General features: G+C 45.0%; 2 protein-coding genes across 2 annotated transcripts; one reads left to right on the forward strand and one right to left on the reverse strand.

Annotated features, from left to right (window-relative positions):
* Positions 1–8,538: 8,538 nt before the first annotated feature.
* DEFB105A (defensin beta 105A) lies at positions 8,539–12,313 on the reverse strand. The gene is made up of 3 exons (XM_040643158.1): positions 12,244–12,313; positions 11,854–11,895; positions 8,539–9,089 (listed from the first exon to the last, which is right to left on the reverse strand). Exons 1-3 carry the CDS (start codon positions 12,311–12,313, stop codon positions 8,962–8,964), a joined length of 240 nt encoding a protein of 79 aa, XP_040499092.1. The 3' UTR covers positions 8,539–8,961.
* Positions 12,314–16,733: 4,420 nt separating this feature from the next.
* DEFB106A (defensin beta 106A) lies at positions 16,734–19,322 on the forward strand. The gene is made up of 2 exons (XM_008706152.1): positions 16,734–16,782; positions 19,171–19,322. Exons 1-2 carry the CDS (start codon positions 16,734–16,736, stop codon positions 19,320–19,322), a joined length of 201 nt encoding a protein of 66 aa, XP_008704374.1.
* Positions 19,323–23,499: the final 4,177 nt, after the last annotated feature.

Below are 23,499 nucleotides of genomic sequence, written 5' to 3' on the forward strand. Positions count from 1 at the left end.
GAGGCAGTATACTTTCTAATTCTAATAAACAGTCCTTTCCAATATGTGATTTTTTTCACGTCTCCAAATTACTAGTCTCAGCTATATAACAAAGGTAAAGACGATGCTGTTGACACTGTAAGCAGGTCAATGGTAGCCCACACGCTTTGCTGTGTGGTTGTGGAGTTTCACAATTTTAGGTGCAAAGATTAAAGATTACAGAAGAAGGAAAGAGATCTCAATGTAAAGAGAAGTCTAAACCTCTTGGTAGAGCTTTTAGGGAAATTAACCAGATACTCTTCTGGGTAGGGCTAGTCCGGCTCAGTGTGGTCCCGTTGTTTTGTGTCTAAGCTCAAGAAAAGATTTCCAGTGACTGGCTTGTCCTGGGACCTTTTTAGAACACAGGGATGAGTCATGCACTTTTCTAAAACCTCAGCTTTCTTCTCAAAAGACAGATTGCCATCCTTACATCTATTAGGATTTCCCTCTTACCTGAGAAAATGTGAACAAGGAGAATGAGAGCAGCAGAAATTGAGAAAAAGATTCTCATGGCTCCAGACGCCGGTGGAGGGAGGGTACAGTTGCTAGAATCCAGCTCTTTTATCAAGGAAGTTGATTAAAACAAGCTCTACAGCTCTGAAAGGGCTGGAAGTCAACTTCAGTTTGTAGTGTTTATTAAGAAGAAACCATTGTTCATGCCCCAGTGAGTAATGCGTGGGCTGCGGGGTCGGGTATTAACTCAACGGTGTCTACGGGAGAGTAAGGCAGACAACTCGTTCTCCTGCCTGGGTGCCTCCATTCCATTTCTCCAAGATGTTACATACAACCTGGTCTCTTATAAGATTCACTCAGCAGTTATTAATGGGCGCCTGGTATAATTGCTTTCAAAAACTAGAGTATATGAACAAATTTTATCTGTCCAATGTGACTATAAGCTCCACAGAAGAGAACGACTCTCCTCCCAACCTTTTCCTTCCATTCATTCTTCGTGGCAGTGCTTTGCAGCAAAAGATATTCAAAATATATGGGTTCTTTGACTTATTAATTGATAGCTGTCTAGTTAGAGGAACTTGTGAAACTTAATATGGAAACAGTTATTAAATGCTCAAAGTTTTTACATTTGTAAGATATTATTATTAAGGATAATCATTATGATTAAATATGACCATATGTCATATGTTATGGGAATAACTTTCATTCAACAAATATGGGATGGAGAACTGTTTGTGTTTATTTATATGTTGCTGAGAAATTTGAATTTGTAAAAAATGTTTTGTTATGTTAGTCACCATACAGTACATCCTTAGTTTTTGATGTAGTGTTCCATGATTCATTATTTGCATATAACACACCCAGTGCTCCACGCAATACGTGCCCTCCTTACTACCCATCACCGGCCTATCCCAATCCCCCACCCCCGTCCCCTCTGAAGCCCTCAGTTTGTTTCCCAGAGTCCACGGTCTCTCATGGTTCATTCCCCCTTCTGTTTACCCCCCCTTCATTAGAAATTTGAATTGTATCCTAAAATCAAAAGGAAGATATTGAAGGATTTTAAGTGGGGTGGGGGGTATTTGAAAGATTAAAACTCAAACAAGGAGTTCCATTTTGAATAAAACAAAGTGAGCTCCTAACAGGTGGACCCTCCCACTGAAAACAAGTAAAAATTTGGAAGAAAAAAAATTACCTGAAGAACACGAAAATTGAAACAAATACAGGCGTATTTGAGAAAAAAGAACTTGGAAAAATGAAACAGCACGGAGTATGTTCTCTCTGCCTGCAGTGTGGCATGGGGAGGCTAACCCAAACAAACAAAAATCTCTCTCCTCTCTCTGCACTTAGAACACAAAGGCAGAGCCAGGGGAAACTGCAGCTGTTGAAAATGAAGACCCAGAGAAGGAGCTTAGGCTCCGTGTGTGAACTCCGCTCGTGACTTTTGCTAACCCTTGAGCCATGCGTGCACCTAGTTAAGGCAAAACAAAACCACAAACACCCCTGAGATTTGAGCCACTGTACGTTACAAACAAGGTAATAATGCCAATTGAGTTTAATAAAGTCACTATCTTGTTAAAACAAACACATCAGGGCGCCTGGGTGGCTCAGTTGGTTAAGCAACTGCCTTCGGCTCAGGTCATGATCTCAGGGTCCTGGGATCGAGCCCCGCATCGGGGTCCCTGCTCAGCGGGGAGCCTGCTTCTTCCTCTCCCTCTGCCCCTCCCCCCTGCTCGTTCTCTCTCTCTGGCTCTCTTGCTCTTTCAGAAATAAATTTTAAAAAATCTTAAAAAAAAACCTTAAAAAAAGATCAGCATTCTTCTGAGGATGTAGCAGTATTCAGATCCTCTTCAACACAACGTTTAATGTCCAGGACATCAATGATGTTGAAATGATCAGACAAGAACTTTAATATATCTATTTTAAGATGCTTCAAGAGTAAAGAAAATATGCTTGCCATCAGTTTTAAACATGGGAAATCTCATTAGAGAACAGAAAATATAAAGATATTTTGATACTAAAAAACTAAAAAATACTAAAAAAATATTTTGATACTAAAAAATACTAAAAAAAGATATTTTGATACTAAAATACTAAAAAAAATTAACTGAATAGATTTGATAGCATAGAAAATATGACAGGATCAAGAATCACTGAATCCACAAAAATTATGGGATCTGTAGATCAGAGAGAAAAAAAGATTGAGAAACACAGGCCTTTGAGGGATAATATCAAAGATGGGTAATTGGAGGCTCAAAATGAGGAGAGAAACATAATGGGTTAAAAAGTAGTTCAAGGAAACAATGGCTGAAAACTCCCAAATTTGGTGAAAGACAAATTGACCAAACCAGGAAGCTTTGCAAATTGCAATGGACGTAAATACCATGCGTAGGCTCCTCAGGGTTAACCTTCTGAAACCCAGAAAAGGGAGAAAATCGTGAAAGCATCCAGAGAAGAGTGACGCTTTCTGTTCAGGGAAACAGCGAGTGAATTACCATTGGTTTCTGCTCAGAAACAAAAGAGGTCAGGTGACCGTGCATGCACCTTGCAGGGCCGAAGGAAAACAGGCACAGCACTGCTAGTCCCAAACTCCATCTGCAGGAAAAAGTACTTTAAAAAAGGGTAACTGGAGGGGATTATGCTAAGTGAAATAAGCCAAGCAGAGAAAGACGATTATCATATGGTTTCACTTATTTGTGCAACAGAAGGAATATCAGGGAGGACATTAGGAAAAGGAAGGGAAGAATGAAGGTGGGGGACAGAGGGGGAGACGAACCATGAGGAACTATGGACTCCAGGAAACAGACCGAGGGTTTTAGACGGGAAGGGTGGAGAATGGGTAGCCCGGTGATGGGTATTAAGGGGGGCATGTATTGCATGGAGCACTGGGTGTTATATGCAAGTAATGAATCATGGAACTTTACATCAAAAACTAGGGATGTACTGTATGGTGACTAACATAATTAAAAATTTTTAAAAAATTTTTTTAAAAAGAGAAGAAAAAAAAGGTAGAGATAATCAGATGAATTAAACAGGAAGACAAAACTATGTGTTATCTATAAAGGAAGCATCTCTCCAAACATTTTTTTTTCTTTTGAAGTAATTATAGACTCATAATATGTTGCAAAAATGGTACAGAGAGGTCTTGTGCACCCATTACCCAGCCTACACCAATGGGGACATCGCTCATAATTGTGAATTGTCAAAGCTAGGAAATAAATTGACAGAGTAAAATCAGACCACAAGTTATAAGGAAGGCGTTGTAAATAGAAAGAGACACAGAAAGTTTGAAAGCAAATGAATGAAAAACCTAAACTATGAAAATATCAAGCGTGAGGAGGCTGGAGTGGCAATATTCTTTTCAGATTTAAAAAAAAGAATATTATCAAATAGAAAGTGGGAGGCTGCGTAACATGTTTACACATTAACTGATTGAATTAAAGGGGGAAGCAGACAGTTCTACCCTCAGAGAAGATTTTGATATCACTCTTGTCAGCAAAGGGCAGAACTAAAAGTAGTAAACACATGTTTGACCTAAACAACCCTGTCACCACGTTGACTGAATCGATATTTACAGAATACAACATAAAACAACTGCAAAATACACATACATACTTTTTTCAAGTACAGATGATACATTCATCCAAACAGAGCCCATTCTAGGTCATAAAACATTTATATTTTTGTTAATTATCAATGTCTCCCTTCAGTGTGTCGGTTCTCACTTCATATATTTGTGGTTCTCGTTAGGTTTATACACACTTATCATCGTCATGTCTTCTTGAGGGGTTGACTTGTCTATCACTACGCAAGGTTCTCTTGTCTCTACCCCATGTTCTTCCATCCTTCTACTTTTGACCTCTTCATTTCTTTGAATCTAAAGTATGCTTCTCATACACAGCATATAGCTGGATCTTAAAAAAAAATAAACCACAAAAACCAAAAAAAAAAAACCCAAATACCCCCCAAAAACCCAACTCCATTCTTTTTTTTAAAAAATTATGTTCAATTAGCCAACATATACGACATCATTCGTTTTTGATGTAGTGTTCAACAGTTCATTTTGCTAGGCTCTAACCGGAATGTGTAAGCCGTTTGCATTTATGCCATAATTGATGAGGTAGGATTTACCTCTGTCATTTGCTATTTGTTTTCTTTTGTTTTCTTTTTTGTTTATTTTTTTAGAGAGAGAAATAGAGCTTGAGGAGTTGGGGGACAGACAGAGAAGGAGACAGAGAATCCCAAGCAAGCTCCACACCGAGCATGGAGCCCGACATGGAATCAGTCTCACGACCCTGAGATCAGGACCTGAGCAGAAATCAAGAGTCGGACGCGGAACTGACTGCGCCACCCAGGCACCCCCGCTATTTGTTTTCTTTCTTTCTTTCTTTTTTTTTTTTTAAGATTTTATTTATTTATGTGACAGAGTGACAGAGAGACAGCCAGTGAGAGAGGGAACACAGCAGGGGGAGTGGGAGAGGAAGAAGCAGGCTCATAGCGGAGGAGCCCGATGTGGGACTCGATCCCGGTACGCCGGGATCACGCCCTGAGCCGAAGGCAGACGCTTAACGACTGAGCTACTCAGGCGCCCCCGCTACTTGTTTTCTAAATGTTATTTCTCCGCGCGGTCCCCCACCCCCCGCCCGGCCATTCCTGCATTACTGTCTTCTTTTGTGTTAAATAGTTATTTCCCGAGGGACCATTTGAATTCCCTTGTCATTGATGGTGCTATGTATGTTTGAGTTATATTATAAATGACTTGGGGGTTTGCAATCAATTTTAGACAATCTAGTTTGGATTAATACTAACTCCATTCCAATGGTGAACAAAAACATTACTGTCTATAGCTTGGTTTTCTTCCCTTTCTTTTGTGCTGTTAGAAAGAAGTTGGAGTTTTGAAGTACCAGAGACACTCTCGCTGGCCTTGAAGGAGAGAGCTGCCGGTTTATGGAAATAAACGGGGCGGGGAACGCCAGGCAGCCTCTGCGTGCTCAGGACAGCCTCCCCGGCTGACAGCCTGCAAGAGGGCAGCCACCCACTGCAGGCCAACAACCCCAAGTGACAGACTTTTCCCGACAGCCCCAGGGGCGTTGCAAGGGGATCTCTTGCCTCAGATTAGATCAAAGTCCCAGCTGACCCCATGCTGCCAGTCCCGTGAAACCCTGAGAGGGGGTCCAGCTACACCATGCCCGGCCTTGTGACCCACAGAAGTGTGAGGGAGAATGTGTGGTGTTCTAAGCTGCTAACTTCTGTGGTACTTTGTGACACAGTGAAAGAAGCAAGTGCGAGAGCATTCCAAGGGAACACACTGACATGTTCTTTTGAGGCTCCTGTGTGGCCCACGGCATTGTACAGTTTCCTGAATGGTTGATGTTCTTTCTGGTCCATCTTAGGAATCTCCCTCCACCCCTCCACTCCCAGGGCTGTATCCTAAAACCTCTGACTACTGAGTCCCTTTGCGTTAGCAGGCCACAGTATTTGGGAATTTTCCCTGTAGGATGGCTTCAGCCCAGTGACCTTGTGTAGCATTCATTTGGTCCATGGGAGCCGCGCCCCTTTACCCTGCCTAGTATGGTACGTGCAGCCAGCCCACTGCTGACCTGTCTGTCCTGCCACTGTGGACAGCCCCGGCCAGAGCTCTTCGCCCGCTGACACTTTCAGGTGTGGCGTGTTGCGTTTTCCAAGTAGGCTCTTGAAATGAAGCCCATCTCCTAAGGACTGGTGTGAGAGTGTTATTTTCCTCACCCGTCCCTCTTTAGAGCCAGAGTGAGGTCCCAATCACAGCACACCAACCCATTTTCCAAAGAAATCTGTCCTCTGCCTTCTCTAGCTTTCTTTTATACCCTCAAGGCACAGCAACAAGGCTAAGTGTTTCAGAGCACATTTTGTGGTCAACTTCTTTGCGGTTCCTGCATCTTGGGTCTGGTACTTCAGTGGGGAATGTGGGAGAAAGTGATACTTAAGGTTTTGTCCTCTGCCATTTGGGAATTCAGCCCAAATTGATCAATCTTGCTCTGTGGCACTGCTGTTCCCTTTCAATTATCGTGAGGGAGTTCTGAAACAGAACCCCAAACCAAGAAGGGACAGTACACAGTTAGCATAGTAAGACCAGAGGCACAGTTTCAGAATGAATGGAGGTAAAGTCATGCTACGCAGGAGCATTATGTAGACTAGAGTGGAGACAATTCAGGGTAAAACCAGCTGCACGAGTGTCTCTTCTCCCTGACCATTTCCCTCTGAGCCACCCACCGTGTAGAAGACTTTCCCCTCAGAGAATCCAGCAGACTGGTACCAGAGATCTCCATGCGTTACTATGGAAATCAACAAACAGAAACTTATCTGAAGAAGCCATGGGCAGCCACTTGACCCCTGAAAGTGCTGATTTTAATACAAAATTAGTATGGGTTGAGACTTTATTATTTTATAGGGAGGACTGAGTGTCTCAGGAAGGAGAGAGGGTGAAAATGTCCTAGAAAGAAGCCAAGTGAAGAAGAGAAGAGAGAGCAAGAGAAAGAGAAAAGGGGTAATTGGTGAGTAGGAGAGCGTCTATGGGGTCCCGTACAAGGTAATGAGTGAGTGGATATCAGGGCACAGCCACTGGTGCACCTCTCTCTATGACTCTGAGACATGTGCATGAAACCTTCTAATGAAAGAGACATCAGTTAGAGTCCAGGGTGTTTTCGATTTGGGGAGTCAAAGAGTGCGGTGTTTGGAATGAGCAGGGAGTACCCGGTCTCACGGTTGATGTAAACCGTCAGCAGTACTCTCACTGTGGAGAGCAGAGGGGGAGCGCCCACCCGCAGATGACCAGTCACCTGAAGATTCTCGCATTAACCCACTACCCACTTCGCTGAGCTAATTCCTGTGAAAATGAGGGAAACCCTCTCGGGTTGGCAAAGGTGATGACTCAGGTCTCTTGGAGGACAATCGATCAAATGTAAATCGATCTGACAGAAGATCCAACCGAAAAGCCCAATCAGTCAGGCTCCAGGCATGAAAGTGGCTCCCACACCAGGGAGTTTGATAGAGATGATTTAACATGGGGAGGAAGTGATGAAGTGTTGGAAACGCTGAACATGCAAAAGGGAGCAGCGAGGGAGGCAGTCCCAGGGTTAGCCCTAGCTGGAAGCCCCCACTGCCCGGTGGCTGGGGGAAGTGCAGGAGGCTGTGGGGTGAGCCCAGGAGATAGGACCGGCTGGCAGGAGCTGCGCCTGCAGCAGCAGGACGGAGGAGAAGGCAGGACACAGAAACAGGGGCTTTGCTATCGAGATGGAACCACGGCTGGAGTGGAGGGTGGGGGAGAGAAACCCAGGGCTCTCCCTACTTCCCATCTACCCTGCTCCCACCAGGCACTCACATCAACGGAGGCCAGCTGGAAGGCAGGAGGCGTGGAGAGCGTGGTTTGCAGAGAGTAGTGCTGGTTACACAGAGCAGAGCCGTGCAAGGACAGGGAATGTATCTGAGTGCAAAACGACGAACGATACGATGGTAGCTCAAGTGTGAAGCAAAACACTGTCAACCTCCCACGTGAAAACTGAGTGATCAAATTTGAGGAGCTGCTCATAGGATGAACACTTTGGACCTTTACTGTGCGCGGCTACAAATTTTATTTCCTCAGGCAAAAGTTACATAGCCAATCATTCATGCAGAGTCCATGCTGAGCATTTTTTTTTAAGATTTTATTTATTTATTTGACAGAGAGAGAGACAGCCAGCGAGAGAGGGAACACAAGCAGGGGGAGTGGGAGAGGAAGAAGCAGGCTCATAGTGGCAGAGCCTGATGTGGGGCTCGATCCCAGAACGCCGGGATCATGCCCTGAGCCGAAGGCAGACGCTCAACCGCTGTGCCACCCAGGCGCCCCCATGCTGAGCATTTTAAATTAATCTCTGACATTTTCATTTACTGGTACGAAGAGAAGTGCAAGGTTAGTACCATGGACATTAATTGAGTAGGCGCGAGTTGTGTAAAAAATACACCGTAAGTACTAGAATCAACGACTGACAGTGTGTTGATATACCAAGAAGTGATACGGATAATTTCCTGTATGCTATAAAATTATAATTCCCTTAACACAAATGCGGATGCCATTTCCCTGTATCTGTTCAGTTAAAATTATTACACATAGATACACAGAACATGACAGGGGTGAACACATCCCTTTTCTGGGCTCCAGGCTATGACCTTGTAGAAATGAAAGCTTCTCGGAGTCTCAATTTCTTCTCCATATGAGGAAAACATGGGGGAAAGATTTGAAAACTATAAGGGACTCTACAAATAGTAGTAGTAGTATCTGAGTAGGCTATTAGCTACCCACTCAGATCTTGATTTTTTAAAGGATTATCTTTAAACGTAAGCCCAGAAACAAAACAAAGGGAGAGAGACATTAGAATGATTCTGAGACTCACTCACAGTGCAACTTGTGTAAGGCACACAACTTCTCTTGTCCTCCCTTGACTATCAAGTCCCCCTTGGAAAGCCAGGAGAGGGCCCGCTTCAGCTGATCTTCCGTCGGCAACAGAAAAAGTTCATCTTGCAGTTTCCAACAACCTTCTCCTCCTCGGTGCACATCCTCCTGCATTTACCCCGGCTGAGCCTGCAGGGTTCACAGGCAGCGAACTCACCTAGGTCGACAAACAGCAGCTGATACATCTCTCCAGGGACTCCCTGGAAGTGGGAGAAGGTCAAAAGCCACCAAAAAAAAAAAAAAAAAAAAAAAGGGAGAGGGTTTGTATGACCCTAAAGAACCAGCCCCAATTTCTCAAAGAGCTCTGCTTTCTTCAGGATGGAGTTGGGGAAGAGTTAATGTTGAAGCAAGAGGTAGGCACCTTCCCTGTTCTCCATGCCGTGCACGCGTCAAAAGTAAGCAAGCGCGTTTGGACAAAGTGTGATGTATACTGTAGAGCCATAAAAATACACGCCTGATCCTTCTGTAAAGGTTACAGGATGAAGGTGGGGAGGCCACCTCGTGGTTTGAAAGGGTCCTTGAAGGCAGAGGTCAAGTTAGGTTCAGTTCTGGTTTGGGCCTGGTAATGGTGAACTGCCTGACCTCAGCTTTCTCATTGGCCATATGGACATTCTAGAAATACTTGTCTACACTGTAGAGTGGTCAAATGGAGTAAGTTACGTGAGAATATTTTGCCAAACACTATGTCCTCCATTAGTTATTTTTGTTGTTACTTTAAGCAGAAGATTTTTTATATGACCACAAAAATTTTTTCAGGGTAACTTTCATGGACCAGGTAGATAGGGCCTTTGCCAGCCAAGAATCTGTTATCAGCTGGTCTGGTTCTCCAAGGGCAACACTTATGTTGTAACCCCTTACTCTCTTTCTAATTTACCATGCTCTTCTCAGGAACCTCAGAACTACATGGAAGCTTACAGGTTGGTCTCTCTACTGCAACCATTCATCGGGCTCCCTGACAGCCCGTTTGCCCATCCCCAGTAGCTATTTCAGTCTTCATGCTCCCTGTCCCAGCACCTGCTCTTCCCTCACATCATTGCTCAGTAACGAGCCCAGAGGTGGTCCATTCCTGGGCTGCATTCCACCCCCTTGATGCTGGATCTCCTGAACACTAACCCAGAGACTCTTTGTGCTCATGCTAACTGCTGCTTGCATTGTGCTGGAGCTGGCTGTGGGCATGGGGACGGCTGTAGCTGTCCAGTTACTTCTGTGAAGGCCACCATCAGAGTCAGCCTTTGCTCTGGTAAGCCCAGGTCCGCGTCACCCGCCGCTTCTGCTTGATATTATGTACTCATCACACGTTGTGTTAAGAATTCAGACGGGCTCTGAAACAAAGTCCCTGATGACTTTTATTCCAACCTGCTTTAACGAGAGGTGAGGACAGACACAAGCTAACGTTCTACTGAAGATGCCCTTCCACCAGCAGCAGGTCACACCAAAGCTCCCTGATAACGTTTATAAATAAAGAACCAGTGTCTTGCTTCCCCGCTATGACGGTCTAGCTCTACAGAAAAAGTCAATGACTCTGAAGCATCTCCGCTCAATCGCTATGCCTCAAGCTTCTCAACTCCTTGTTCCCTTCTAGCTCCTGATTTTATTGTTTTCTCCTCCTGAGTTCCCATCTTCTTCCTTACCTGGGAACTTCTGCATCAGCTTCCACCTTGTTTTCCCAGCTCATGTGAGTTCAACCTGTCTTCACCTGGAGTTGATGCCGCAGCCTGTCTTACCTCCCGAACTTTGCCTTACCAAGGCAGGGAAGAATCAGCGTTTGCAATCTTGGAACCAGATAGGAGATAGAATTATGTTGTATTTCTAACCTGACCTACTCTTCGGCATGCCAGGGATTGTCTCTAGATGCCCATTCGCTGCTGAATTAGAACACGTGTTCTCCCACCCATCACCCTGGTGACCTTCTCTGGATGCAGGGCTTCTGTGCGATGGGCAGAATGAGTATTTGCGAACGCGTCTTCTCTTTTCAGGCCATGGATGGCCTGATTGTCCAGTGCTACAGTTTTGTGGAGGAGTTTGTACGCCACCTCTGCATAAGGGTATTTCTGCGCACTGTTCCACCTGATTGAGAATCACAGAATTAGACCTTTGTGACTCTGGCACCCTGAGTTGGAAGCCTAGCTTACCACTTGTCATGTGTCACCTGGGCAGAATGAATGACCGTCACATCTGTGTCTCAGCTTCCTCATCCTCTATAAGGTGGTGATTACGATAGTACCCACATCGTAGGGGTGAATGTTTGAAGATTAAATGACATGATCCCCATGAACTTTGTAGACTGCCCGGCACCTAGTCAGCCCTCAGTGACTAGTAGCCACCTGAATTTTTTTTCTCACTCCAAAATTCTGTCTAAACACTTTTAAATTCTGTTTGCAATTACCCAGGGGTATTTCTTTCAGTTCCGTTTATAATATGCTTTCTTCTGTAGATAAGTGCACAAATAGAGATTGGGGGCTCTTTGCTGTGCAGAGCTCTTGTCATGGTGATGAGATTTCACCATATTTGGTCCTTCTTAGATTAGTAGCATGGATTGGGACACACTTTGCTGGGCTTGGGAGCAGAGCCTGTGAGAGACGGATGAGCGTGTTCTCAGAGCAGTCAGTGCTCATTGGCTGGTACAGGCACGATCCCCTAATCTTGCTTAGTTAGCACCATGAGCTAATGAGACGAGCCACCAGGTCCAAATCGCTATGGCCAAAATTCCATTGCAGTCACAGTCAAGCTCTGTGAGATGGCTAACCCAGTTATGATGCTGGCTACAAAAGGAAGTGAAGACAGATGAAGAAGTCTGGGATTTCAAGCAACTAACTCTGTTCTCACTATCATTTCCATCACTCCTAGTCTCCAAAAGTCAGAGGGAGCTGACAGGTCAGAGGTCCTAAAAGTAGACATTATACACGAGGGATTCAACTTACCTCCGGGAAGTGGCTCAGAATACTCGAGTCCTGCCTGGCACCCTAAATTCAGAACAACACATTTTGGATATTAAAATCAGTGCAGGAAATAATGATGTATAAAACAGTACTCCCAGCTCCCCACATCTGCTGTCAAAGGACAGCAGGTCACAGAGCTGTATCTTTATGCTATTTCTGAGGGCCAACACTCCCAGTAACCAGTAAGAAGTTTTAAAAATGGGGGGTGGGGTGGTTAGCAGTTTGCTTAGAAAATTCCACTGCAGATTCAAGAAAATCCCACGAGCAGCTCAGTGGCGGGCTGACTATTACTCTTAATTTTACAATGGTCCACAGAAGAGCCATCAGGCTTTATGATCTGCCCCCTTCACAATACCATCCTTTTCCAATTACCTGATAGAAATTGAGCCAAAATGAAGAAAAAGGCAAGGATAAAATAAGACATCTTTCTGCTTAGGGTCATCTCTGAGGGAAGCCTCTTCAGAGTAGAGGTTTGGGACCTCTCTGAAAGGACAGGAGGCTCACTTATATTTGCAAGTAATGGGGAACGCTCTTGGCCAGTGAAGTGAATCAATAAAGAAAACACATTTATATGCTCCATTTCCCAGGATCAAGGACTGATAATGATGGACAATAACCCTTGGCCTCCACAAAGCCTTGTATTCTGGGAGCTCTGGCCAGGGCAGTGCAAGGAACACGAGGCCAAGAGCTGGAAAAGCAGAAGCCACCCCGATCCTCCCGATCCAGCAAGTAGGAGCCTGCTACTCCCTTTCTTTCTCAGAATTTACTCTTCTCTTCCATTGACTAAAGAGCAACTGCAGTTACTGAGAGTCAACACAGTATTGCCAGCCTCTCAGCCTTGGTGTCAGGCTCTAGTGATGACGATGGGGACGTGCTTGGAACACAGGGACGGCTTGGAAGGAGGCCTGGTGCCTTCTAAGAGCCCAAGAAGCAGGCGCTGTTCCTTCCCGGGCTCTCATTTGCACTACTCGTCAATATCCCCAGGAGCAAGGGGGGAGGGCGGGGGCGGGAGCTGTCATTTCCCCAAGTGAGCTCTGAATCCCCAAGCATGTAACGAGGTCACCTAGGAGCCCGAAGGCATAATTACTACATCCTTTTCATTCTTCAAGAACATGGGGAACAGAATTAACACTCCATCACTGCACCTCGAAATAAGTCTCATCCTATTGCCCGTGCTTATGCAGGGCTCCGTTCTTCACTTTGGGAAGGCAAAATAGGAGCACTTAACCAGGCAGACTGAAGTCAGATCAGTATAGCAAGTATGTGACCTTGGGCAGGTTGCTTCCTTGGTTGAACCTGCTTCTAAATCTTAAAGTGGGAGTGTAATAAAGGTACGTACTTCATAGGATATTTACAAGGACTCACTGAAATGAGTATCAAGTGGCCATCAGACCCCACGCTTGGACTGAGTGTAGACGTACCTAGCGATGGGATGGGGGTGTCTCAAGTATAACAGAGCCATGGTGTAGGCGGGCAACTTGGCAGGGACAGGCCTCTCCCAAACCCTCAATTCAATGCTCATTGCCTCCCAGCACAGATGTTGACATATCCTTGAAGAGCCGCCTGGTCACCATGGGTGGGAGTGGCAGGTTCACGGAGGAAACACACCTGGCTTGACTCTCCCCGCAGCCAGGCATGGCAGTCCCACAGCTGCTGGCAGGAGGGGTCAACCCAGCAGCCGCTGGACCTCACACAGATGTGCAGTGGCAATGTGGGGATCCCGGGCACCTGTGAGGGTCTGCAAGTGTCTGGCAAGTATCCTTGTGCCTGAGGAATTGTGACATTAAATAGCAAAGAAAAATTTCTATGACAGATAGAGGAAATGGGTGCCTTTAATGGCCCCTTATTCCTGTGTCTTGAACATGGATGCTTGCATTTTTATTATGCACTCGGGCCAGCACATTATGTAGCTGGCCCTGACCTGCAGTGAACTTCTTTTTTTTTTTTTTTTAAGATTTTATTTATTTATTTGACAGAGATAGAGACAGCCAGCGAGAGAGGGAACACAAGCAGGGGGAGTGGGAGAGGAAGAAGCAGGCTCATAACGGAGGAGCCTGATGTGGGACTCGATCCCAGAACGCCAGGATCACGCCCTGAGCTGAAGGCAGACGGTTAACCGCTGTGCCACCCAGGCACCCCCTGCAGTGAACTTCTAGCCTTAGAAAAATAAGATGACTCTTGCAGCTCTCAAATTAAAGGGTTGGTCCTTGTCAAGGGGATTGCAAGACCTCCTTGATACATCAATGGGCCAAAAATGCCCCTGTGTAGTGGTCCCTGTGGTGCTTACTTCTGCAGCTCAAAGCCCCTTGCTCCAAACTTGAATTCTTCCATACCTGAGCGCTTCGGGTATGGTGCAAATAAGCATTTGTTTAGCCATTTAGAGCCCGCCTGCTTTGCGTGCCACCCACAAGTGCCCCTAACATCTGCTAACATAGACAAAGCAAAGCCCCAATTGCCACCGCCCTCCTAAGGGCTGTGATCCCAAGACTCCCCAACTTGCTGCTGAGAGGTATCATCTAGATGTGTGAGCCCTTCTCTGGTGCCCTTCTCCCCCGGGAGTTCCCTTCCCTTTTAGGGTGGATGCCTCCTGCTACTGTCTCTGGTGGGGCCTTCCCCCCATGCAACCCTGTCCAGGTGCCACCCGATGACACCTCTCTTCCTTGAGCAGCCCCCAAACCCTAGAACCCCACTCCAGCCCTTAGAATTCACCCACTCAGAGGTATCTGTCCTCTCCACAGTGAGGTGTGAACGGGGCGGCTCTTAGCCGTTGCGGTGCGCCACATCCCTTAGGAGAGAGGAGACAAGATGACATGCCATGTCTGAATATCTGTGTCCCCTCAACATTCCTGTGGAAACCTAATCCCCACACTGATGGTGTTTGGAGGTGAGCCTTTGGAATGTGATTAGGTTAAGAGCCCTCATGAATGGGACTATTGCCCTTATGAGAGCTCTCTGTCCCCATCCTCCAAGGGAGGACTCAGCGAGACGTCAGCCATCTGCAGCCCAGAAGAGGGTCCTCAGCAGCACCCGGCCATGCTGGTGCCCAGTCTCGAATCTCCGGTCTCCAGAGCTGCGAGAAGTGATTATTTGTGGTTCATGAGCCACCACGTCTGGGGTGTTTCATGACAGCAGCTCAAAGGGACTGAGACATCATCTGAGTCTAGGTGAGAAGCCATGTGAAATCCTACCACCTTAGTAACGTCCGTTTGTGTCAAAGGGTCCAACTACGATTGCCCTAAGTTTGCAACCTTCACTTCCTGAAGAATCAGAACGGCCTTAAGAAACAGAGATAAATGACATAATGAGGTAATAAGACCAATGAGAGTGCGTGTCACTGAAAATGTTTGGAAGTTTGTCTTTTCTTATGGATTTAAATCATTTTAATTGAGGAAGGGAAGCGATAAAGAAAAGTTAAAAATGTGTCCCTTTTCTCAGAGTGATTTATGTATTCAATCATTTATTGATATCAGTATAGCACGAGGAAGTAAATGGATGGTCTTGTCCAGATCACACACAAAAACCATGTTTTCAACAACACAGCAAGCATCTGTTGCTTTTCAGGAGTTTATGATTATTTTAACAAATGTCCTAAAATATCTCAACTTTTAATAACAATAATAATAGGGGGGTGATGACATTAGGGCTCATCTCCTTAATGTTGCGTTAAAGAGAGATATTTCACAAGAAGGAAGAATTAAAGTGGGTAATTCAGGTCTTTCTCTCTACCCACTTAGCTGATTAACTCCAGATTAGGAAAAAGAGGTAATTAAATTAGTGGGAGCCTCTGACATTCAGAGTATATGGATATCTGATATATATGTATATAGTCTTTTTTAAAATAATAATATTTTTTATTATATTATGTTAGTCACCATACAGTACATCCCTAGTGTTTGATGCAATGTTCCATGATTCATTAGTTGCGTATAACACCCAGTGCACCATGCAATACGTGCCCTCCTTACTACCCATCACCGGTCTATCCCATTCCCCCACCCCCCTCCCCTCTGAAGCCCTCAGTTTGTTTCCCAGAGTCCATAGTCTCTCGTGGTTCATTCCCCCTTCTCAAATATCCCATAAGCTCACAACTATCCAAGGAGCTATTTAAGGATTAAATAAGATAATATATGTAGCACTTAAAGTGTGTAGCACTTTTTTTTTTAAAAAGATATATACTTATCTGAAAGAGAGAGAGAGATGGGGGTGGAGGGCAGAGGGAGAGGAGAGAAAGAGAATCAAACAAACTCCCCACCGAGCGCAAAGCCCAATGTGGGGCTTGACCCCAGGACCCTGAGATCATGCCCTAAGCTGAAATCAAGAGCCAGACGCTCAACCAACTGAGCCACCCAGATGTCCCCTGTAGCACTTTTTAAAAAATAAATAATAACACATAAGCTTCAGTCGAGCAACTTGCTAAGGGTACACAGCTCATAAATACTGGAGCTGGAATTCCGACCCACTGACTCCATTATGATATTATATAATTACTCTCATTTTACATAGGAGTGAACAGAAGCTATTAAGGAACATAGCCATGATTAGAAATCCAAACTGCCAGATTCCAGATCTTTTGTTCCCACTGGTGCTTCAATCTACCCCTGGTCATCAATGCACCCTCTACTCTATGTCCCCTTCTTCCCCACTGTCCTTCTTGGGAACGTTCCAGAATCAGAAAAACAATGAGCTGCAGACTGCCACCCACTGAGATGTGTGGGCTCTACTCGGCAGAGCATGGACAGGCCTTCATTTCTGACATGCCTCGCTGATCAAGATGGTCTTTGGTTTAGAGAAATGTATAAATGTGGGTGTTTACTGCTCTTTTATCATGGACGCTGTGCTGATCTTTCAAGACCCTGCAAGTCATGAGGACGTTCCTCTTTCTCTTTGCTGTTTTCTTCCTTCTGGCCCCAGGTAAAATCAGCATCTTTGCAGGGAAGCTTATAGAGGTGGTGGCTAAGAGACAGGGTCTGCTTCAGTGAGCACCTGGGTGCACTCAGCCCGGTGACCCTGCAGGGGAACGTTTGATCCAGGAGCTAACTATCCCCTAATGCCTTTTCTGTAAATCCCTTGCATTCTTCATTACTGTCTAGCATGGGGTATCACGGGGTTGAAGAAAGAAAGATATTCCAGGAAAGATGCCCTTTGGTCCCCATTTCCATGCTCCCTAACAAAAACAAAAATTGGGGGAAAAAATATAAAAACAAGCATAGGCATCAGTGGATCTTTAAAAAAAAAAACCATTGTGATAGAGATGGGAGAGATAAGGAAAAGAGCCAGAGAAAGGAGTGCTGGACAAGGAAAGGGATGGAGGTCAACACTGTGCTCGTGCCGGTCATGGCCCAGGTCAAACAGTACCCTGAAATCGTCACTTCTTTGCCACACTCCATGAAGCTGGGTCCTGTGACAAACACTTCACACCATAAAATGCAAGTTCGCCAATGCCAGGGCCTTTAAAGAAACTCTGTCCTACTTTTTTTTGTTTAAGTAGGCTCCGCCCCCAGCGTGGAGCCCATTGCGGGGCTTGAACTCATGAGATCAAGACCTGAGCTGAGATCAAGAGTGGGTTACTTAACCGACTCAACCACCCAGGCACCCCAGCTGTGTCCTGCTTCTAATTTAGTGATGTTCGGAGCAACCCTTTCGGCTTGGAAGGGCTGTTTTACAAGACCCAAGCCTCAGCTGGGCGAGGTAGCCTCTCAAAGTCACAGAGTTAAGTAGGAATGAAGCCAGGACCTGGGAGTCCATATCAGGACTCTCGTCACACTCTCCTGCTCCTGGGAGCCGCCAATGGCTCCAGTCAGATCCTCCTCAAAATTAAAGCCCAAGACTAGACTCATCCCAGTTTCCAGAGAGCTGAAGAAAGGGCTTTTCAGAACCTCCACTGAGCTCAAATCGGTGCCAGATGCTATAGAGGTCTCCCCTTAGGAGGCTCAGAATTCTCACACCAGCTGTTGTGTGGCTGCTCTCTTTTGCAATAAGCCTGTGTGAGTAGATTCTGTGCCAAGTATCAGGGATCCAGGACCTACCGCAAGCTGTTCACTCACTGGCCTCGAGGTACACACTGGGACTGATGAAGGCCCTCTTCCGACCAGTAAGACTTACATAATTAGTCAACACAATATGCAAACATGTAACATAAAATTATCTAATAAAAGCAACTGGAGCTGACCTATTAATGTGCCATATGCACACAGACTCAGAGTTCCATTAACCCCTAGATGGGTGCATGTGACGATCCTTTTGAAGCCTCGTGCACACAGATGCTCTCTCCCTTTGCGGAGGCATTCTGTTTCTGCACCATAGCTATCAATCAGATGTAATACAAGAGCTCTTGTCAAGAGTGAGGTCCGGCACCTCCAGCCTGGGATGACTCACAACACTAGGAGGGCGGCTAGAGTCCTCGGCGGTGGGAGCCACGGTTCACTGAGCTTTGCAACATTGGAGTGTGTGTACTTAGGAACTTAAATGCTGATGCTAGAAATGATTAGGCCCGTGCTGGTCCCAATCCACCTGGTTTTAAGTTTTACATACACGTGAATTAGCCACCTTTCTGGGTTGACCTCAATTTCAATTTGCGTACATGCGACGCTGTCCTTACATGTCTCCGGATTAGGTAAAACTCTAAAATGTTGATTCTGATATGTGCGTCTGTCCTTAACTTGAAGCTGGCTGCTCTTTCGATTGCTACTGATAAAGTACCAAGGCCAGAGCCGGTATTCAGAGCAGAACAGACAAGAAGAGTCTTGGAGAGCCACTCCCAGCATCTGCCCTGACCTGCTCTTGAACACATTTGATGAAATGTGGAAAAGAAATTTGAGCCTTTCTAAACAATCTTTTTCCTTCCACCCACAACAGTAAATGTTTCCCTTTCTATATATTTATCCTTGTTTACTCAGTCTCGGACCACCTCCCCGGCCTCAGACCTGCCCTGCTCTTACCAAGGAGCATTTGGCAGTGAGTTGGGGAGTTACCCACCCTGGAGGGGTTTACAGGAACAAGGCGATCATGACCCCAATAGATTCTAATAAAAGAACAATAGCTTCTGCTTCTCAAAGTCCCTACACAGCCTAAGCCCAAATGCTGGAAGACAAATCTGTTCCTCCTGGTCCTTAACCCACCTATGACAAAAAGACAGAAAATTCAAAGAGAAAATAGCTCCCTACCCATCTCAAATACCGTCAAGGTGAGACACTATGGCAGCTTGTAAAGAAATCTTTACTAACTAGTTACGCGACCGTACCTGGTAACTGGACATATCTGAGAAGAGAATTAATCCAGGCGGCTCCTTCCCTTGTATAGCCAGGAATGCATTTTTTGATGAGAAATGCTTCAAGCTTAACGGAAGATGCATGAATTCTTGTCGGAAAAATGAAGATCTTGTTGCTCTCTGCCAGAAGTCTCTGAAATGCTGCCTGACCCTCCAGCCATGTTGGAAGAGTAAAGATGATTAAATCTGAAGACTCTGGCTTCCCAGAATGACATAAATGACCAGATAGTTTTGTCTTCTCTTTACTCTGGCCTCTTCAGTGAGAAGACACTTCAATAAAAATAAATGACTGTCTTTTATCAATTTGTCGAGTGCTTCACTTAGAATAGGGAAATGTGAATAGCTAATCTTGATGGTCCCTGCCTACTGGCTGCTTCTTCTGTAATTTTTTGGTAAGGGTATTTTCCCAAAATCATCTGATATTTCTTTTTAAAGGGGACTGGTAAAGACTGTAAGTCAACAAACCTCTAGCTTGCCCGTAGGTCAGCCCCAACTGCCTGTTGAGAAAGAGGATAGAGAAATGGATGGGTAGAGAAATGAACATATATTTATATGGATAGTTACGTTAATGACAAGTAGATAGCAGAGAAATTTACTTATTAAGGACTCTTACGTGTCATACACACATCTAAATTAATCATCTTGACTCCGTGGCTTTAATTAGAATGGTTTAATACTCCCCATGCATTTATCCCCTGTCCATAAGTCTGGAATCGAATTTGTTGATGGGCAGAGGGACTGTAGATATCTATAGCTGACAGTAGCTCCAGTGACCTGGGTCCTGGTTGCAGATTATTGACTTTCTATGACTTGCTAAATTATATCCTGACTCTAAGCTTTCCTATTACCTGCTTTAACTAAGGATTCCTGGTCATGTTCCCCAGGCCTACGATCCAGCCTTGGTTCCCTGCCGGATCAGAAATCTTACCTTATTTCCCTCTTGATTCCTCGAGGTCAATGTATTTAATCCTGTTGGAATCAACAATCTTTTTTAATGACATTTTTCTGTTTTGATATATTTATAGAGTCATGTACAGTGGGAAATATAATAGATACATCTCTACCTTTTTTTATAATAATATTTTTTATTATATTATGTTAGTCACCATACAGTGCCTCCCTGGTTTCTGATGTAAAGTTCGATGATTCATTAGTTGCGTATAACACTAGTGCACCATGCAATACGTGCCCTCCTTACTACCCATCACCAGTCTATCCCATTCCCCCACCCCCCGCCCCTCTGAACCTTTTAATCCAGTTTTCCCAATAACACAACTAGAGTGCAATATGACCACCAAGATTGACAGGATACAAAACAAGTCCATCATCACAGAGACCCCCGCCACATTGTCCATTCAGAGCCATACCCTCTTCCCTCCTGTCTCTATGTCTGCCTTCACTGGTACAACTAATCTGTTCTCCACTTCGACAACTTGTCCCTTCAGGAATGTCAAATAAATGGAATCATACAGAGGTAACTTCTGGGAATTGGCTTTTTACTCACTATAGTTCTCTGGAGATTCTTCAAGGCTGTTGCATGTCTCAGGACACCTTTTTCTTTGGTGTTGTGCAATAGTCCATGGTATGGATGGACCACAGTTTAACCATTCATCTGCTGGAGGACAGCTTGGTACTGTCCAATTTGGTGCTATTACAAAAAGCTGCTGTGAGGGGCGCCTGGGTGGCGCAGTCGTTAAAGCGTCTGCCTTCGGCTCAAGGCGTGATCCTGGCGATCCGGGATCGAGTCCCACATCAGGCTCTTCCGCTGTGAGCCTGCTTCTTCCTCTCCCACTCCCCCTGCTGTGTTCCCTCTCTCGCTGGCTATCTCTCTGTCACATAAATTAAAAAAAAAAATCTTTATAAAAAAACAAAACAAAACAAAACAAAAAAACAAAAAGCTGCTGTGAACATTTATGGGTTTTTTTTTTTAAGATTTTATTTATTTATTTATTTGACAGAGAGAGAGAGCACAAGCAGGGAGAACAGCAGAGAGAGAAGCAGACTCCCTGCTGAGCAGGGAGCCCATATGGGGCTTAATCCCAGGACCCCAGGATCATGACCTGAGCTGAAGGTAGACTCTTAACCCACTGAACCACCCAGGCACCCCAACATTTGTGTTGAGCAAACACAATTTTCATTACTCTAAATGTTTTGTCATGCAATCGACTAGTCATATGGTTAGTTTTCATAAGAAAATGCCAAACGGTCTTTCAGAGTGGCTGCACCGTTTTACGCTCATACCAGGAATATAAGCGTGGCCTGGCTTATCCACACTCTAGCTGACATCTGCTGCAAAGAATTGTCACTATTTTTTATTTTCACCATTCCAATAAGTGTGTATCAACAGCTTGTGTGTGATTTTAATTTGAATTTCTCTAAAATCTAATGATGTCTCACATCTTGTCCTGTGCTTTTTTGTCATTTTCATATCTCCTTCAGAGAAATGTGTGTCTCATACTTCCTTTGTAATTGGACTTTTCTCTTGTTGGATTTTTTTCTGTTGAGTTTTGAGAGTCCTTGATATTTTCTTCATATGGGTCATTGGTTGGAAACACGGTTTCCAAATATTTCCCCCCCAGTCTACAGCTTGTATTGTTAATATCTTACTACGATTTTGCAGAGCAAATTTTTTTCAAACTTTGTGAAGTCCAACTTATTTCTATGGATTGTGAAGTTTATTTGGGGTCAAGTCTAAGAATTTTTGGGGTAGCCCTAGATGTTTAATCATTTCACATTTACACTTACGTCCATGAACCATCTTGAGTTAATTTTTCTCAAATCTCTAAGATGGTCACACTTTTGTTGTTTCTGTTTCTGTCTTTGCCCGTTGGTGCTGCCAGATAGCTCCAGCGGCATATGTCCAAAAGGCTGTCTTTTTTCCAACGGATTCCTGTTGATTCTTTGCCAAACATTGGCTTGCAGGATCTGACTCAACTGATTTGAAAACTTATGTCCAAACAAACTCCTGCCTGAAATGTATATGGCAGCTTTGTTTGTAATCACCCCAAGCTGGAAGCAACCAAGATGTCCATCAATAGGTGAGTTGGTAACAAACTGTGGCTCATCCAGCTAATGGAATATTATTCAGGAGTAAAAAAAGATAAGCTACCCAGTTGCAAAATGACACAGAGGAACCTTAGATGCGTATTGCTGTGCGAAAGAAGCCAGTCCGAAAAGGTTAGCTACTGCATGATTCCAGTTACAAGGCATTCTGGAAAGGGAAAAACTAGAGATCGTAAAAAGAGGTGATCTTTTGCCGTGGTTGCCAGGGGTTGGCCAGGGGTAAAAACAGGGCGGAATGTCAAACAATTCTGCAGGACGCTAGGCCTTTGTTAAACCTTGAGAGCTTTGCAGCACAAAGTGGAACCGGTTCACTGTGCAAATTAAGAGAGTTAATTTAGGAAGTCGGGGCTACCCCAGGATGGAATGCCGAATGTGACGAAACTAACTGTCATGAACGTATAAAACAACTTCACTGAAGGTGGGGGGTTGGTGAGGCTGGCCTAGGTGACTTTGGCAGTGAGGGCCATCTCTCAGCCTACAGGCAAAAGAACCTGCACCCGAGCACCGCACTCCGGTGGATGACGGATTTCTTCGGTATCGGTAACACAAACCTAGCAATTCTGATCTCACTATGCACATACAGCTGGAATTGAACAATTAAATACGCGGCCGGCAGAAGTGGGAGCCAGGGTCAGGAGGGAGTTTACAGATAATCAAGGAAAGGGTAGAATGACCACATGGGGATGGATGGGCGGTGGAGACGTGGCTTCGATACAGATGGTGCCATATACAAATATTTATTGATACGTGTGTGCATGTACCCTGAAGGGAGGCCGAGGCTGTTCCCCCTGCCCCTCCCCCCGGGGGGAGGCTGAGGCCCGGGGTCCCGCACCAGGCAGAAGGGGGTCTGAGGTCAGGGCACCGCAGCTTTGAAGCCCATGGTAAGGAGTTGACTTGAACTCAACCAAAAGGTATTCGCAAACTGTTGTAGGGATTTTGAGAGGAGGTGTGATGAGCACCAGCTAGCTTTTTTATTTATTTTTTATTTTTTTTTAAGTTTTTTGGTTTTGTTTTGTGTTGTTTGAATCATGCTGGAAGAGAATCAGATGGTATAGTCCATCCGCTAGGAGCGCAGAGGGAGGGGTGGTTGGGAAAACCACGGCCGTGGACCTGTTTCAGCAGTGCTCCCGGGCATTCTCTGCAGTTGGTTCAGCCACTCTCCCCAAAACCTTCCCCATCCTTGGGACACAATTAATCACACCGGCTTATTCTGTTATTTAGTGAGAAGTGAATTTGACACAGACAAAATATGTGGTTATGGGACCGCCCGCTGCCGGAGGACTTGTGAAGCAGAGGAA

The sequence above is a fragment of the Ursus maritimus genome, unplaced genomic scaffold, assembly GCF_017311325.1.
Source record: "Ursus maritimus isolate PB19 unplaced genomic scaffold, ASM1731132v1 scaffold_28, whole genome shotgun sequence".
NCBI classification, from domain to species: Eukaryota; Metazoa; Chordata; class Mammalia; order Carnivora; family Ursidae; genus Ursus; species Ursus maritimus.